The sequence below is a fragment of the Cheilinus undulatus genome, linkage group 18 (assembly GCF_018320785.1).
Source record: "Cheilinus undulatus linkage group 18, ASM1832078v1, whole genome shotgun sequence".
Classification (NCBI taxonomy): Eukaryota; Metazoa; Chordata; class Actinopteri; order Labriformes; family Labridae; genus Cheilinus; species Cheilinus undulatus.
In genome coordinates, this window is record NC_054882.1 from 8,961,177 (window position 1) to 8,979,721 (window position 18,545).

At 37.1% G+C, this 18,545-nt stretch overlaps 1 protein-coding gene across 2 annotated transcripts; it reads left to right on the forward strand.

Annotated features, from left to right (window-relative positions):
* The first annotated feature begins 19 nt into the window (after window positions 1-19).
* eif5 (eukaryotic translation initiation factor 5) lies at window positions 20-12,429 on the forward strand. Of its 2 annotated transcripts, none has more exons than XM_041813033.1 (12): window positions 20-100; window positions 753-977; window positions 3,865-4,144; window positions 4,360-4,441; window positions 4,935-5,107; window positions 5,254-5,365; window positions 5,655-5,785; window positions 6,421-6,582; window positions 8,370-8,531; window positions 8,726-8,890; window positions 9,955-10,095; window positions 11,987-12,429. In XM_041813033.1, the coding sequence occupies exons 3-12, from the start codon at window positions 4,073-4,075 to the stop codon at window positions 12,083-12,085; spliced, it is 1,299 nt and encodes a 432-aa protein (XP_041668967.1). In that variant the 5' UTR covers window positions 20-100; window positions 753-977; window positions 3,865-4,072; the 3' UTR covers window positions 12,086-12,429. The 2 variants fall into 2 exon arrangements, with proteins under 2 accessions (XP_041668967.1, XP_041668966.1); XM_041813032.1 differs by lacking the exon at window positions 20-100 and adding an exon at window positions 293-473.
* The last annotated feature ends 6,116 nt before the right edge of the window (window positions 12,430-18,545 follow it).

Consider the following 18,545-nt stretch of genomic DNA (forward strand, 5'->3'; position numbering starts at 1 on the left):
TGATGTGGCCACCGGATGGCAAGAACCTGCAGGTCAGTGTTCGCTTTACACATGTCAGTTAAAGCGACGTGAGTAGCAGCATTTAGAGAACATTCGAGAGGTAAGATGCGCAATATTTTCATCCCAATTTCCTCAGCACATCCTGACATGGATTTTCCATCGATGTTCCTTATTTCAGATATTATATTAAGTTAGCTAAGCAGTGTTTAAGATACTACTTAATCACATTATTATACCTTACCGCGTCGCCAGTGTCTGGCTAGTACGTTAGCTGCGGGACGTCAATTGGTTTGCCTTAGCATCTGGGCTCTGGCTATTTCCTGGAGCTCTACGTTACGAATGGCCGTTTATGTAACGGACAAGACTAACCGTGGAGCTATATTTAGTCGTAGAGTGTACTCGTATCACCTTGGGGATTACTAGACTTTCGGAAACATCATTAGAGACAACTATAAATTCTTCTATGGAATTTGGTGAGGATACACGTGTAATTGTAACTTTAGCCAGTTAGCTCGTTGTCGTCAACGTCAGGGACCTATGTACTATCATTTCGTCATAACGGTTCGACATAACGGAAACATTTGAGGGTTGTAATGGCTGGAAAGTGTGATAAGAGCTTCATTTTGAGTGACGGTTGAGCCTGAGCCACCCGCCCAGAGAACGATATCGGCAGTCACACCTGATGATGCTAACGTTAGGGTACAAGTCCGCAGTTTGTTGCTTTGGGTAACAATACGATCCTTTTTTCAAAGGTCCCCAACCCCCGAGGACGTTCCAGTTATCTCCTTTCTGTCTCTGAGCCTGGCACCTGCACTGTTTAGACGCTTTAGGGTGTTTAACTGTGCATCTTCTAGAGCCAAAAATCCGTCAAGAACCCCTGCTGTAATCAATACAACACCAGCACCAGCTATCGACCACCGTTCACTGCGGCTCTTGGACGATCAGCGTTGTGTTTATGTCTTTGTTTTGCGAAAACGGTAAGTCTTATGAATATTTTATAACACATTTATAGTGTTTAATAAGAAATGTTAAACGTGGGTGTGTTTTTCTTGGTTGGTTGTCTGCGTTATTGTGCAATATGGCATGTTTTCTGTGCCACTGTATCAAAATGGCGTCTCCCAGTCCCGTCACTCGTGTGCAGTGACTGTATGACGCACTCTGCACCAAGCAGCCAGCTAAGCTAGCTAGCCTCCTACTGAAATAGTCTCGACCTCTGCCCTTCTGAAGCACCTCAGCTCAGGACACTGTCACGCCAGCTGTGATTCACTTCATGGCGAATCACACTGACGTGGCTGAGAAAAGAACCTTTTCCTGTAGGAAAAGGTATCTGGTATTGAAGCCGTCAGCAGGGGGAGAGTTGTTTGGCAGCTGCTAGGCCTCCTGTTTTTGACCTAATAACAAGAGAAGGCCTTATGTGACTAAAGCCAGGGGCCCTCATGTAAGACAAAGGGCTTTAACAAAACAATTTTTGCACGTATATACCCACAAAAGCTGCCAGTTTACAGGCTGGGTTTTATTTTTATTCTTTGAGCTAATCTGTGGTGTTTGTTCACTCTTGGATCACATGGATATTTGCAGGATTTGATCCTGTCAGCAGTATTTCTGGGTTCAGAGGATTTATCCAGTCTTTTCATACTCGTAATCTATCTGACAATGCAGTAATATATATGTTTGGACTTGTCAACATTGAGAAATTTCTGTTTGAGGACGTCCTCAATATTCTTTAGCCATGACAGAGTATATGGGTTGGCACACCTAAGTCATAACTCAGCCCAGTCTGGGTAAATGGTGTCAGTCACAGAAGAATCATCATTCACCACAGGAATCTGTTTAATGAGGTTCTTGTGGTTTGTACAAACCCAGTATTATTACTAAATTAGATAATATAAATCTAGCTGCCAATGCGAAATTGTAGGACTATTCATCCTATTTTGTGAATTGGTGTTTAAACAGTCAGAGAGCAAAACATTGTTTTTTGACAGTAGCAAGACCTTAAAGTACAACTTTCAGTTGCTGATATTATCTGAACAACTTCCAAAACCATAAACTGTTTTGTTTACCAAAATGGCCCACCAACATGAAAGATGTTCACTGAATAAAGACACTAAAACAAGTATCAGTACCTTAATTTCGTTGTCTAGTAGCAATGCATGATATTGGATTTTTGCCGATATCCAATATGATAATATTTACAGATTCACATTAGCAGATAATAAGGAATGAGGATGAACATAGAAAAAAAAATAGATGTTGGTCTGTTGGTCCAGCCTTAAACTCCATAAACTGATTCATGCATACATCCAATGTTTACAGCCAGTACAGGCCGATAGTTACAGCTGATGCATCAATGGCAAATATCAGCAGAAATGGTCAGATCTGCCGATATTGGCAAATACCTGCCTGCTTATACCCATAGCATGCCAATAATACCGTGAATCCCTATAAATTAGTAAACATTTTTTCTTCTCTCTGAGTATCGGAGACACGTAAGTGTCAAAACAGCTCTGTATCCTAAAATGTTGGGCCAACCATTCCCTACACCTTCACCAAAACTCTTTCACTCTCAGGTTCCTGCGGATCCTTAAAAAGTCTTGAATTGGACTTTGGAAATTTAAGGCCATGAAAAGTTTTATTTTTACCTGTAAGAGGTCTTAAATTTTAGATGGCACTGTGACAAAGGCCAGTCTTTGTTTTCCATCTAAATCTATTCAATTTCAGCCATTCTTTTTTGCTCATAAATCTTGTCCACAATACAATTAAACATCAGATTTGGGTGTTTATGGCCAAAAAATTCTTTGCCCTATTCCATCTGACATTTCATAAACAGTTTATTAGATCAGGAAATTTATTCCTGGTCTGGTGTGCTAACAGATCCCCTATGTCTTTAATTTTTGACTAATCGCTGCACAAAAAGAGGTATTTTTTCTTTAGGTCAGGTGTTAAATGGGTCTTAAAAAGTCTTAACTCTATTTTTAAATGAGTGCAGGAACCCTGCACTCTGCCTGCACGCTCTTGTGGAAAGTCCTCCATATGAGTGCCATCCAGAACCCTGGAGTGCAGTGTGAGAGTGCAGTTATAAACCCTCCATTAGCAAGTCTGCACCCATGCTGACTTATTGAACAGGTGTAACACCTTTCATTGTGGGAGACGCTTCATAATTTACAGTGCCATTTTATCATTCACACAAGTATATACACATCGTAGATAAACAAAAGCAGTATTGTGAAGATGTAAAATCAGTCAGCTGAAGTGTAGCTTCAGGCTTTTTTCTTCAAGTTTTGAATATAGCAATATAAATAGAGGAAACCAGGCAAAAATGAGGAAGGAAATGCTTAAGAAGCCTTTATTATAAAGGTCAAATCATCCATGTTATCTTAATTTTTCATGTTTGGAGTGCCTGGTTTCCTCTTTTTAGATTTATCAGATTTTTTCCCCTGTATTCCAAGAGCACACAAGTTTTTTTTTTTTTGTTTTTAATCTTTTTCTTCTTTAGCCACATTGAGCAGCCAGTCAACACCCCTTTGTCCCTATAGCACGTCTTTATTTGACATTGAAGTGTCTTATGTTTATAAATCCTTACAAAAATGAACAATCTTTTTCACAGTGCACTGACACACTAAGATGTTTAAAAATATATTTTAATAATTAGTTTGCTTTGTGTTTCTTAGATGACTCATTACTATAGAGAGATCAAATCATAGTTAAGGCCTCTTGCGTCAGATAGAGTTCCTTCTGTGAAAGTCAGACTTTATCGTATCTGATCTTATCTGATCAGTCTTTATCTGTTCAGTAAGGCTGGACCTCTTATGATAAATCATTTTCTTTTCTGGTTATTAATTTATTAATGTCCCTCTCCTCTTTCAGAGCTGTTGCGCAGCCGTCGGAACCTGTGTGGTGGAAATCTAGCCTTCAAGCAAGGAGCTTGCGGCCACAGCGGCACAGCGTTTTTCATGTCAGAGACCGAGCACGCTTGCAGTCGTTTATGTCATCCCCTCTTTTCCAGACAGAAGATCCCGAAAAATCCCCAACCAAGATCCTTTTATCTTACTGATAGTGCTAACATCCAGCCAAAATGTCTGTCAACGTCAACCGCAGCGTGTCAGACCAGTTCTACCGCTACAAGATGCCCCGTCTGATTGCCAAGGTAACGGCTCAGGTTTTAAAAGTTTGTGCTTGTAGAAATTATTGCTAATATACTTAAAGTCATGTCGGTAGAGGAAAATGTACTTATTTCATCATGTCTTCAACTGAGCAGTCTGAAATAACACTTGAACAAGTCATTCTGTGTTCATCTGTTATCTGTAATGTCTTTGGTGTGTGTGTGTTGATGGTCTGTGTTTTTTATTTTCCTTCGTCTAGGTTGAAGGCAAAGGGAATGGAATCAAGACGGTCATTGTCAACATGGTTGATGTTGCAAAGGCACTGAACAGGCCTCCAACATGTGAGTAACACGCTGTATATTGTCTGTTCTGTTGCCTTGTACATAAACAAAGGCCAGATTTAATTTTACTTCCATGCTTTGGTTCTGTTATGAACCCTGGTGATGTTATTTTCATTCTTTTGCTTCTCTAAATTTAAATATCTCTTGTTCTGACTAAGGGACTAAGTTTAGCCGCTTTTATCTTTATTACTCCAGATTAAAGGTTTAGCTGAGTCAGTGCCCAGTGTGTAACTAATAGGACTCATCTAAAAACAACTGCTAAACCACTTCCTACAAGTCATGGTTGGAGGTAGTGGTTTTATGTAAAAGAATTATTAGAACCCAAACCAAGATACACACAGTTGTTCTTGAATTCAAAAATAGCATGTTTTATAATCTTCAAGGTTGTTAAAAACTGTGTCGATATTGATAATTATGATTTAGGAGAGGCAGAATCCGATATTTTTTTCCTTCTTGGCTCACATCTAGATGTATTTTCTGATTTTCTTTGCAGACCCGACCAAGTTTTTTGGTTGTGAACTCGGTGCGCAGACCCAGTTTGATACCAAAAACGACCGTTACATCGTCAACGGATCCCACGAGGCGAACAAGTTGCAGGACATGCTTGATGGGTTCATCAGAAAATTTGTGCTGTGTCCCGAGTGTGACAACCCTGAAACTGATCTGGTTAGTATTTCACAGCATCAGAGATTCAGAAGGGAAATAACAAAGGTTTTGTGAGGTCAAGATTAGCAAAAGTGAGATTAGATGCTATTAATCTTTTTGCTAATAAGGTTTTTTCCTTAATAAGGTTGTATTTGTTTTTCTTGCAGCATGTCAATCCCAAGAAACAAACCATTGGCAATTCCTGTAAGGCCTGTGGATACCGCGGCATGCTAGACACTAGACACAAACTCTGCACGTTCATCCTCAAAAACCCACCAGGTGAGATTTTGCTTTTTCAGATGTCTCTGACTTCTTAGTTGTTGTTTTCTTTCTTTTTTGCCATTACTGTTTGGTTTTCTGTTGTAATTTTCTCATGTACGTCCTGCTTTTGCTTTCTCTGTCAGAGTGCTTTTTAACTCTGTTTTCTAAATGTGTTAAACACATAAAGTTAATGCATCATTACTCCCAATACAAACAGTTCAGGCTCCTTTATCCTCTTGGCTTCAACACAATAGGACTCGAACTCTTGCAGATATGATAATAACTGCTTTGCTTCTCCAAATAACAGAGAGCACTGACAGTGGATCCGCGTCAGCAAAGAAGGAGAAGGAGAAGAAGAACCGCAAGAAGGACAAGGAGAATGGCTCCGGCAGCGGAGAGGCTGGAAACCATGATGACATCGATGCTCCTCAGGCTGTGGTGGGTGTCTTTCCTTCACAGAGTGTCCGGTTTAGCTTTATAAACTGATCAGACAGCCGTTCATAATCTGGGGACTCTTTAGAAACTGTATCCAGCAGTGTGAGAGTCAGACATCTGTTTAAACACGTAGGGGTTTCTCAACATCAAATACACAGCCTGATAGTGTTAGGACATTTTATACCGTATTTGCGTACAGTTGAAACTGACAAACCACAAGGCAGTAAAGATTTTCTTAAAGTGACTGTATTCATGCTGAAACTGAGACCAAAATGTAAATGTTTATTGGTCATACAACCCTCAGCTTCTTATGATCATTTTGTCATATGTGTTGTAACTCAGCTGCTTTACATTTTATCACACAAACCCCCACTCAATTTTGCTGTTTCATTCAGAGTCAGCTGACATGTGGTCCAGAGGTCAGTGCGAGTTTGTTTTTGAACAGCAGGTTCAGTCAGTTCAAACAAACAAAGAGTCCCTTTAGAGCCTGCTTTTATCTCTGCTGTACAGTCAGATATGTGTAAAAGAATCACTATTATCATTTCTTACGGTGTTCAGTAGTAAAACCCTTTTACAAAAAGATTTTCACCTTGTTTTTCCAATGTGTAAGCTTTCTGTTGTTTGTGTTTGATTCACAGGATGGAGATGACGATGATGAGGACTGGGCGGAGGAGACCACGGCGGAGGCTCAGAGGAGGAGAATGGAGGAGATCAGCGACCACGCCAAGAACCTGACGCTCAGCGAGGACCTGGAGAAACCCCTAGAGGAGAGGGTCAATCTTTTCTACAACTATGTCAAAGTAAGGGCTCTCCTCATGCTCTTTTTTAATTGCAGATACATTTTAATTAAACTTTGACAACAGTTGGATTTCCTTTCTCTCCATGTTTATCCCAGTTATCAGACAGAAGCATTCAGGGCACTTTATCTCAGGGTCTATAACATGGGATTGAACAGAAGTTTGTCATTATCTCTACAAAATGAATTCATTTTAAGGGGTGTAAAGGTGCACGCTTTCATACTGAATCTCTTCAGTACAACACTTTTGGTAGCATGCTTATGTGTTGATCCAAATGTGTGCAGAATAAATGTAAATACAAACATGGCATGCTCAGACTGTCATGGCAGCTATAACTAACAACAACCAAGAACTTGAAGATCCCTGCTATCATTAAAGTCTCCTGTTTGGAAACATGTTGAATACTGTGTAAATACAACAGTAGACAAAGACAAGCTGACAAGGTAAAAGTAGTAGGAGTAAATTTGGTCGAGAATGGATACATTGCTGAAAACATGACCAACTTATTAATGCTCTGGAAACAGCACACACAAATGTATAACAACTAGGAGAAAAGACGCCATAGAGCAAAGACAGGTCCCTTTGGCTTTTTTTTTTTTTTTTTTGCCTTTTTGTGATAATTCTGGGCCAGCAAAGGCGATTGCAGTGGTACCCAACCTGGGGTCCAGGCACCCCAAGGGGGCGCCAGAGATTTTGGGGGAAGGGGTGTGCAGTACCCTGTCTGCTCTGATGTTGTCAAATAAGATGCATGATTTTTTTTTAAAAATCATGATTAGAAAAATAATTTATGACAGTATATCAGAGAAACTCTAGAAGATGAATAAATTAAGAGGATGCATTAATTTTTGGCAAAAAAGGTGGACATTTTGGGGGGGATTTTTTTTCTTTTTTTTTATAAAGTCTGTTTACATGAAAACAAACACAGAATTTAAAGTCATAAATGTATGGGGGAAAAAACAACAAATATCAGAGTATAAAATGTCTTAAAATTTGACATTTAAATCTCAAATAAACTGAAACAGTGGTTAGATTTTCAACTTTTTAATATCAGCTGTTGAAGTTTGAAATTTCAGTATCTTTTCTCGTAAACTAAAGATGTTTTATACTGGAGAGTTTTTTTCTTTAAAATAAACAGATTCTCTTTTTTTTTGAGCGACCCTAATGCACTGTAATAAAAGATAGTTTAAACATCTCTTTTTTCAAGAACAAGTGTCTGTATACCTGTTATGTTTTGGATTTTGACAATGAAAACAATTTGAATTGTTGTGTAGTTTTTTTCTTAGATGCGAGTCACGGTTCTCTTTGAAAATAAGGTTGGGAACCACTGCCTTACTGTACAGAAGGAATGCCAAACCATGACCTCTAAACTGAGAACCATACAGAACTGAATTTTTGTGTTTCATTACACTCTAGATGTCATTTTATTAAAATTGCAGTCCAGTAGTCTGTAAAATTATTAACGATTAATTTCCCCCAAAAAACATTGTAAAAACATTTGATTAATTAGCTTTAATAAACAAAGTACCAGAGCAGTGAGCTAATGTGATGAATAAATAGCTTCCATTGAGATTAAAATATATAATTTTACTGTTAGTCAGGTGTAAAAATATGAGGAATTTAAAAATATTTCAAAATTTTGAAAGTCTGAAGATGTGTAATAGCTGGATAGATGTACTTTACTGAGCCCAAACAGAAAATTTAAAGGAATTGAAAGGATTAGAATAAACATGACACTAAAGCATTTTAAACTTCTGCGTCCACAGTCTAACTTTTGTCTTTTCAATTTCCAGCAAAAGAAAGAGAGTGGAACCATCGACGGAGCTGATAAGGAGATCTTGACAGAGGCAGAGCGTCTGGATGTGAAGGCCATGGGCCCCCTCATCCTCAGCGAGCTGCTTTTTGACGAGAACATCCGTGAGCAGATCAAGAAGTACAAACGCCACTTCCTGCGAGTAAGCAGACAAACTATTTTTGGACAGCAAAAACTGAAACTTTGTTTCCTAAGCCTCTTTAGTACTTCTGTAGATCAAATGAAATCTTTTTTTTTTTTAATCTCTACTGTTGCTGCATTAATGCAGTTGTTCATGATATAGTGAGTGATGTTCACTTGTCTCATGGCCTGTTCCTGATTTATTTTCTCCCTCAGTTTTGCCACAACAACAAGAAGGCTCAGAAGTATCTGCTGGGAGGTTTCGAGTGCGTGGTGAAGCTTCATCAGGCCCAGCTGCTGTCTCGTGTTCCCATCATTCTTAAAGATCTGTTTGACGCAGACCTGCTGGAGGAGGATGTCATATTCGCCTGGGCAGAGAAGGTGGGTGTGAGCAAATGCAGATATCCATACATTTGACTTCAGAGATTTTAATTTAAGAGTTAAAAACGGTTAAGACTTTTAACATGGACAATAAGAAAAAAAGCTCAAATATTAAAACCTGCAAAGGCTCATTTATGCGCTACAATTTATGTGCAAACAGAAATAGGTGGAGCCTTCTGTCTGTGCTCTTGGGGACAGTGTTGGATAGTGTAGCAAAAACAACGATGAGGAAGGATACTTGAGAAAATGGCAGATTTTTTTCAAGGACAGACTTAAGTGAGCGGTTAGAAACTATAAACATATAAATGTTAGCTCACTTAGGATGCAAGGACAGCAAACAGCTGTGAAGAGATCAATTTTTATGTCTCTTGGGCTGCAGAACAGGAAAAGTGGAAGTCCACATGAAACCACACCTGAACAGTTCTGGAGTATAGGTGTTGTTATGGTTGTATTATTTAAATGTGCATGTTTTTTTTTTGCCCATTCCTAAAGAGAGCATAAATCTCCTTTAACATAATGGTTTATTGTAAACAACCTTTTTCGAGTCAAGCATTAAGACGTGCTAGTGTTGAACATGAACTGATATAAGCTTTGGAAAGCAGTGTTGCCATCAGTTGCATTGTGGTTATGCTGCCTTCTGTGAGAGTTTAAACTAATTTAAAAACAAGAAACCTGGGACATTTTTCAAATTGATTTTTAAATTACTTAAATGTTGTAGGTTTTTTTTATTACACACATTTTATGCAGAAATTAATGTCTTAGTGAACAATTGAATGTTGAGAAAAATCAGGATAAAAAATGTTGAGTGGATTTTTCATGTCCATTATTCTTATGAGGCATTACCTTTAGCTATACATTTTATTTTGAACAGGGTCAGATTCATTTCTCACACCAAAACTTAAGATCACATCATTTTTACCCATTGTAGATGATGAATTTCTGATTTTACTTGAAGCATTGCCAGTTGTTTTTGTCAGAACCATGCAACACTAAACTGGTTTGTCATGGTGTTTAATCCGAGCTGCCTTAACCATGACTGATTGTTCTCTTTCTTTCTCCTCCAGGTGTCTAAGAAGTACGTCTCAAAGGAGCTGGCTAAAGAGATCCACGCCAAGGCTGCTCCGTTTGTCAAATGGCTGAAGGAGGCCGAGGAGGAGAGCGAGGGCAGTGAGGATGAAAAGGAGGAGGATGATGAAAACGTTGAGGTAATAGACAAAGACTGTTTATTTTAAATTATTACCTAAAGTAGCCGCTTCAATAATTAAGTCTCAAATTCAGTAAAAATAGTTTTCCAAGTGTACAGACATTTCGGGATGGTTAAAGATTGCAGCAAGTTTTTTTTTTTACTTTATTATTTTTACACACATGGGGTTGGATATACAGCATACTTGCATAAAGTCAACCCCCCCCCATCCCAACAAAAAAACTTAGACCAATAGGAAGAGGACAGAGATTGTGTTCCCCTTAGGCCAGTGGACTACTTGCTGTTAAGTTTGTGTACACATTACAGCTGCTACAATCTCTTGCATCAGTTTGGCACAGCCACTGTGCATGTCTGTGAAAATTCATGTGCTGTGGATGTGAGGATCTGTACGCATATGACCAGTACAGTGAGTGTAGCAACAGCAGATGTGAATGTGACATGGCAGAAAGCTGATGGACCTAGTCTGCAATCCTCCACATTATTATGATGTGTCATTGTCACAGCATAGCCACAAACATGTCTGTCAGGTTAGATCATTACTGTTTTAGAGGTCAACGTAGAAATGTGAAAAAATAACTCCAAACAAGACTGGTGTTTTGTTTAAACAAGTGACCCTGTAAACTGGTGACTTTCAGCTGAATGCAGCTTTTGCTGCATTTATTTGTTTGGTTTCATATCTGACTGTATTTTAACATCCTTATAAAAAAATAGAACATTAGCCCAACTCACAGTGCCGTTAAAGCCATGATATCCACGCCCCTGTGATGTTGGGCCTTCACTATAACATTGCAGACAGGTGAGTGATCACCCCACTGAAGCCTTGACAGGGAGGTACAGAGGTGTTTTCAGAGGCAAAAACCAAATCAGTGGAGCTGCTGGAGTGTTGCAGGCTTGTATGTGGAGCTCCCACTGTGCATTGCTCAACTATCCAGAATTACGCCCCCTAGTGTCCAGTGCAAAGGGGTGCTTTTTTTGTGGATGGATAGAAACCTCATAAAACTACCTGTAGCTAATTGGAGAAGATAATTTTTTCAGTTTTCTGCCATTCAGTATACATGTTTGGAGGATTACAAGACAAAAACAGGATTAATATTGCACATCAAGAAATGAATTTAAATGTGGGCTTGTCGGGAACATGGCATATTTTGAGAAATATTTTATCGAAAAGATAAATGAGCAGCCAAACGAGCTAAGCTAACATGTTAATCCATCAGAATAATGGTTTGCATGTTAAATAACCTGTTTTTTTATCAAATTATGACTTCTAACTTTTAACTTAAATGAATTAGATGTGTTTCAAACTGCCAAGACAGTTTGACAGCTCTACATATCAGCGGATAAAAATGCTGTATTTCATATCTAAAAGATTAATTGGTCTGTTTTTCATATCAGGCTGATAAATATGACTCGTTGTAGCCTGTTCCTCCATGCTGTCTGTACAAAATCCACTGCAAAAGTTTATTTTTTTGAAACATACTCGAGGAACTTTCCAGATAAAAATATTGTATAGATATTACTTAATAACCATTCTGGTGTTAAAGTGAATAGCAGTGAACAGCAACAGTTTAAATGCCCCGGTATTCTCCTTATAGTGATGCACACGTGATGATGCTCTAAGCTATAAATCACTGCTGCTGATTTAAAGCCAGACCGTACCAGGCTGTAGAACCATCCTTTTCCTTTTTAAAAAACTACATTCTTGGATGGAAAGTTTTAGCTACTGTTGGTGGTACTTTTTGGTGTTTTGAGGTCTGCATCTAACCCATGAAGTCATATCAACAGTGCTTTAACTTTTCATTGATTCATTCATGGATCTGTAGCTGTAGTCTCAAACTCCTGTCAACAGTCTAAATCTGTCACTCTTTTCTAACCAGTGTTCTCTGTGTCCTCAGGTGGTGTACTCGTCCTCTGCCCGTGAGCTCAAAGTGGAGACGGTTAAACCAGAAACACCTGAAAAAGAAGAGGATGACATCGACATTGATGCGATCTAAAAGATTGGGATAAACAAGATGATTATGATGAAGCTTTTGTTGTGTTGTGGCTTTGGCTCACGATGCCCTGTATGACCTAAACGGCTGGCCTTTCCTCTCCTTTACTCACCCCCTCCTCCCACATCTCCCCCCCTGCTTTGTGGCATGACTAAACATAGCGCTTTACTTGCTGCACATTAACTCTGTGATTTTTGAGATGTATTCAGTTGATGAAATGAAGTTGCTTGGGGGATTTTAATCATGGGTGTTTGGGGATCATTTTGACTGCACATTTCGTTTTCTTTTTCTTTTATTTTGGTCCCTGTATTTTTCCAGTCAATAAAGAATGAATGTTTTGCTATCCACTACACGTGAATGTTTCATGTTTTCCTGTTATCTCTTTATGGATGGTTTATTTGATTTTCTGTAGATGTGGAGTTTTTTAATTGCCTTCATTTGCACATCAGACTTCACAGCCTCAAAGTTTTATTGAAGATTTAAAATGCTGAGTCTACATTTTCTTTAATCGACAGAATAATTAGATAAAGGCCAAAGTATTTTCAAGAAAATACTTTTTTATATTATAATATACTACATTAGATGTGGAATCATTGTGCATTTTACTATAACATTACATGACACATTATGATAAACAGATTCACACTGCATATGCATTTTAAATGTAGATTAATTATAAACTAATAAAAACAGTGCTGTGTTTAGCACAAGCTGTATCTAAATAGAAAAAATGACTGATCATATCCAGTGATAGTAAAAAGAGGTCTGTGAGTCAGCATGAATTTTTATGCATTATTTCATTAGCTCTTTCTCTAGTGAGATTCTTTGATATCGTCTGAAATTAAATATCATCCCCCCATGTAAGCAAACTACAGCTAAAATGTTTAACATTCACCAAAGGTGTTATTGTCAAATACTCTGATGTAAGCTGGTAATCAACATTCACCTCCACACTGAGATTTATCTGTTATTAATATCAGAGAGAGGAGGATAGGAAAAATAGAGTAGATGTGTATTTTATCATGGCAGAGCTGTTAGTAGTCAAGGTGAGATTGTTTATATGGCACCCTTCATTTATAAAACTATCAGAGATACTCTACAGAAATCAAAACACTGGGAACAGAGAATGAAGAAAAAATATGACATTTAACTAAACATCCTCAAAGAAAAATCTTAAGATTTGGGATAAAAAGTCATAATTATAAAGTTTTGAGTCAGTAATATACATTTTAAATGGTTTTGTGATAAGTTCAAATTCAGGCTTTATCTTATTTTTTGTCTCAAATTTTAAATCCTGTAATTATGACTTTCTATGTAATAAGCTTTACTTTTTATTTCACAATTTCTCCTTTATATCATAGTTAGGACTTTTTTCTCATAAATTTGACTTTCTGAGTCATAATTTGGACTTTCTATCTCAAATGTATGATTCTCAGATTTGATTTTCTGTGTAATAATTTTCACTTTTTGTCTCATAATTTTGCCCTTTTTACCTCAAATGTTGGAATTCTAAGTTGTAATTTAGACATTTTTATCTCATATCTGTGACTTTTTATCTCAGAATTTTGACTTGCTGTGTCATTACTTTGACCGTGTCAAATATATTATTACTTTTTCTTACTTCTTCTTATTTTCTTTTTTACTTTATCTAGATCTTGACTTCCTATAGCAAAATGTTCACTTTTTTTCACAATGAATTTATTTTTCAGATTTTGACTTTTTAATCCAAAATCATGGATTTTATTTTATAATTTGGATTTTCTGTGCTTTAATTTTGACCTTTTTCTCAAATATGACTCAGTCTCATGACTCTGACTCATTTTCTCGTAATTCTGACTTTCCATTAAATAATTTTGACTTTTTTTTTTTTAATGTTTTTATTAAGTTTTGTAGCATAATCCACAATAAATGTACAGACATTATATTTTAAATAGTTTTCCTTTTTACATTAACAAACATACTAACAAAAGAAAACATTCAACACCCACCCACTTTCAACATAACATTAAATACTCTCTTTCAAATACCAATTTGTAAGTAAAGAAATAAAAATATCTGTACATGCATACACACATACATGTTTGCCATGTATAAACCATAACTTAAATCCTGCTCCAGTCTCTCCGGGAAATTTCACCTTGATTCTCCAGCTATCCTACTCTCAGTCTCCCTCCTGCAGAAGCTCTCCTAAGTCCCCATTTTTCATAAATTTCTCAGATGGTTTCCATATTTCATTATAAATCTCGAGCTTACTTTTCAGGATGTATGTTATTCTCTCCATTGACATACAATTTACCATACTTTTAATCCAAGCACCTAAAGTTGGTGCAACAGTTTTCTTCCAGTTGATAGCAATCATTCGTTTTGCCTGAAGTATAGAAAAGTCTACAAACCTACATTCTTCTTCCTTTAACTTGAGATTTGATGGATATAGATGCAACACTATCATTTTAGGTTCTAATTTTGACTTTTTAATCTCAGATTGATCACTTTTTATCTCATAATCTTCACATTACCTTTAATAAATGTGACTTTTTTAATCTTATAATTATGACTGCTTATCTTACACATTTTACTCGTCTCTTATCAGTGACTTTCATCTCATAATTTTGTTTTTTAATCTCATAATTTTACCTTTTTCTTGATTTTGATTGTTGCAAAATTTCTAATATTTATCCTGTATTTTTGACAATTTATCTCACAATTCCAACTTTTTATCTCAAAATAATGAGTATTATTCCTCATAATTTTGACTCTATATCTCATAATTATGACTTCTTATCTCATATTTATGACTTTATATTTTATAATTTGACTTTTTCCTCATTATATGAAATCTTACAATTTGGACTTTTTCCATCTATAACAGAATATCTGTCATAATTTGACTTTTATCTCATTATTTAGATTTTAACTTTTTAAAACAATTGCCTTCTTTTCATTCATTTCATTTCAAAGTGGTGGAAATGGGATTTTGAATATATAAACAAAACCTTGACAGCTGTATAATTCTCAGATCAGATGTTCCATGTAAAAGCAGGTTTCTACAGATTTTGTCATTTGAGGTCATTTTAAACTGAAGGAAAAAAATCACATTTATTATCAAGCTGCTTTCTTATTTCATGTTAAAGTTCTGATAATTAGTTAACAATAGATGGCACATGACTCACACTGACAGTAAATAACACTCGATGTGACAAAAGGGTAAACCCAATAAAATAAAATATCAAGAATGAATAATAAAAGATGTATTTTAAAGGCAAATCTTTAAATGATTTATTTTAAGAAGCTGGGACAATAAAAGACTGAATATGATGAGTACTAAGCTAGGTTAGTTCTGTACCTACGTACACTGCTTGAGTATTTTTCCTCTCCAGTACAGTTTTATTAAACATCGCAGACAAAAAGACAAACGAAGGCAGGGAGCTCAGCAGTTTAAAAACATAATATCATCATGGCAGCTTCTCTGACACACCAGGGCAGATTAGCCCCGTTATTCTGTATTTCCTCTCTCATATCCTCACAACTGAATGAACAAATGAGTAAGAAATGTTTTTCCTTTGAAGCCAGATAAATTCCCACAGAGACGGTTCCTCCTGGGTGATGACAGCCCTCTCTGTACTTTTGGTCCAATGGGATTGAGGTCAGCCGGTTTCCTCACTTCCTCCACCCGTTCAGCTGGACAAACTGATGCTGCGTTCAAAGACTGTCGGAAAATCAAGATCTCTAACATAATCAACAAACCTTGACATCAAGGTTTGTGCATTCAACGTAATGTAGACTAAAAACATTTGTGACAATATTCTGTTCAAATAAATATTTCAAAATAACTATTGAGATGTTACCTGCAGCTTCAAACAATGTTTTTAAAGAGCAGCATTTAACACATCTTTTCAAACCAGCTTTGATCATCAGTAACCTGGACGTACATTTGCACTTTGATTTTATACCGCTGATGTTTTTCTGTGTTTTTCCTTCATCATGTCTGATGTTTAATGTTATGACATTTTTATGGTGAGGATTTGTGAAGCACTTCATGACACCAAATAAACAACATGAACTTACCTAACTTACTCTGCTTGTTTACTTCATTTAACACACAACTAAACTTTGTATATACTTACTGGTGATATAATCGTAGTTACTTAATAACCTACTTACTCCTAACTAGCTCACCTACTTACTCAGTTTCTTGCCTTGCCAACTTGCTGTCATACTTAGGCTCCCTACTAACTCATTTATTAACTAGTCACCTTACCTATTTACTTTCTTACTGACCTACTTAGGCTCCCTACTAACTCTTTTATTAACTAGTCACCTTACCTATTTACTTTCTTACTGACCTACTTAGGCTCCCTACTAACTCTTTTATTAACTAGTCACCTTACCTATTTACTTTCTTACTGACCTACTTAGGCTCCCTACTAACTCATTTATTAACTAGTCACCTTACCTATTTACTTTCTTACTGACCTACTTAGGCTCCCTACTAACTCATTTATTAACTAGTCACCTTACCTATTTACTTTCTTACTGGCCTACTTAGGCTCCCTACTAACTCATTTATTAACTAGTCACCTTACCTATTTACTTTCTTACTGACCTACTTAGGCACCCTACTAACTCACTTATTAACTTAACTTATACCCAATAATTTACTTACATTCTTATATACTTACTTGCCTACTTACCTAACTAGGACACCTACTAACTCACTTTTTAACTTGTCAACCTACGTTCCTATTTTCTTACTTACTTTAACATACCTACTCTCTCATTAACTTGTTGAATTACTTTTATTTAAAACCTTTGTTTAATTCTTGCCTACTTCCTTACCTACTTAGGCTACTTATTACTCAGGTTATTTACTACCTAGTCTACCTACTAACTCACCAACCTGTAAACTTTTACTTAGGCAACTTAATCCATCAAACTTAAAGTACTTGCTTAGGCTACTTACTGACTTATTACCTCATTAACTTAAACTTGCCCACTTACTCTCTTATGTACTATACTACTTACTAACTCTCTCACTACCTTCTTACTTGCTAAGGTACAAATGAACTCAACAGATTAACTTGTTAACTTACTTCACTAATTGCTCTCTTATGAATGCTGTGTTTGATTGTACTCGGAACTTGCAAAGATCCGAGTCGGAAATTCTGACTTCCGAGGTAAATGCGTTTCATTGCATAAGCTCGTAAAACATGGCCGGCCGCAGTAAGCTGATGTTTGTTGTGATGTTTTTCCAGGATCAAAAATTACTGTTGGGGAAATATATTAGCTACTTGTGGGAGAGAGAGAAAGAGAAACGTACGTATGGCTTGAATGCACCAGCGCGGGGAATCCTGCATGTATCATTGAACTTATACGAGCATCAAAGCAAGCTGTGTAGAGGCCTGTACTGTAGTTACACAAACGCTAAATTACGACACATAAAAGTAAAAGTTGAGGAGAAAATGACTCTCACGGTGTGCGACGCCATATTGCTACGTCATTCCGAACCAACTCGGGCTGCTTGGATCCTATCCGAATTCCCGAGTCGGAGTCCCAAGCTCAAGGGCCGTTCTATTGCACTTTTCCGATTCGGAGGTCAGATTTATCCGAGTTCCGAGTACAATCGAACGCAGCGTAACTCAGGCTACTCACTAAATCAATCACTCACCTACTTCGTTTCCTACTAATTCACTCACTTACTTATTTCGTTTCCTACTAACTCACTCACTCACCTACCTGCCTGCTTACTAACTCAATCACTCACCTACTTCGTTTCCTACTAACTCACTCACTTACTTACTTCGTTTCCCACTAACTCACTCACTTACTTCATTTCCTACCAACTCACTCTTTTACTTCATTTCCACCTAACTCACTCACTTACTTACTTCGTTTCCTACTAACTCACTCACTTGCTTTGTTTCCTACTTACTCACTCACTTACTTACTTCGTTTTCTACTAACTCACTCACTTACTAACTTCATTTCCTACTAACTCACTCACTTACTTCATTTCCCACTAACTCACTCACTCACTTACTTATTTCATTTCCTACTAACTCACTCACTTACTTACCTACCTGCCTGCTAACTAACTCAATCACTCACCTACTTAGTTTCCTACTAACTCACTCACTTACATACTTCGTTTCCTACTTACTCACTCACTCACTTACTTTGTTTCCTACTAACTCACTCTTTTACTTTGTTTCCTAATTACTCACTCACTTACTTCATTTCCTACTAACTCATTCTTTTACTTTGTTACCCACTAACTCACTCACTTACTTCATTTCCCACTAACTCACTTACTTACTTCGTTTCCTACTAACTCACTCACTTACTTACCTACCTGCCTGCTAACTAACTCAATCACTCACCTACTTAGTTTCCTACTAACTCACTCACTTACTTACTTCGTTTCCTACTAACTCACTCACTTACTTACCTACCTGCCTGCTAACTC

Excerpts from the sequence above, each read along its gene's own strand:
- eif5 (XM_041813033.1), top strand. The coding sequence starts at position 4,073 with ATGTCTGTCAACGTCAACCGCAGCGTGTCAGACCAGTTCTACCGCTAC. Across the intron at positions 4,145-4,359 it reads TGCCCCGTCTGATTGCCAAG|GTTGAAGGCAAAGGGAATGG; the intron begins GTAACGGCTCAG and ends TCCTTCGTCTAG. Across the intron at positions 5,786-6,420 it reads TCGATGCTCCTCAGGCTGTG|GATGGAGATGACGATGATGA; the intron begins GTGGGTGTCTTT and ends TTTGATTCACAG.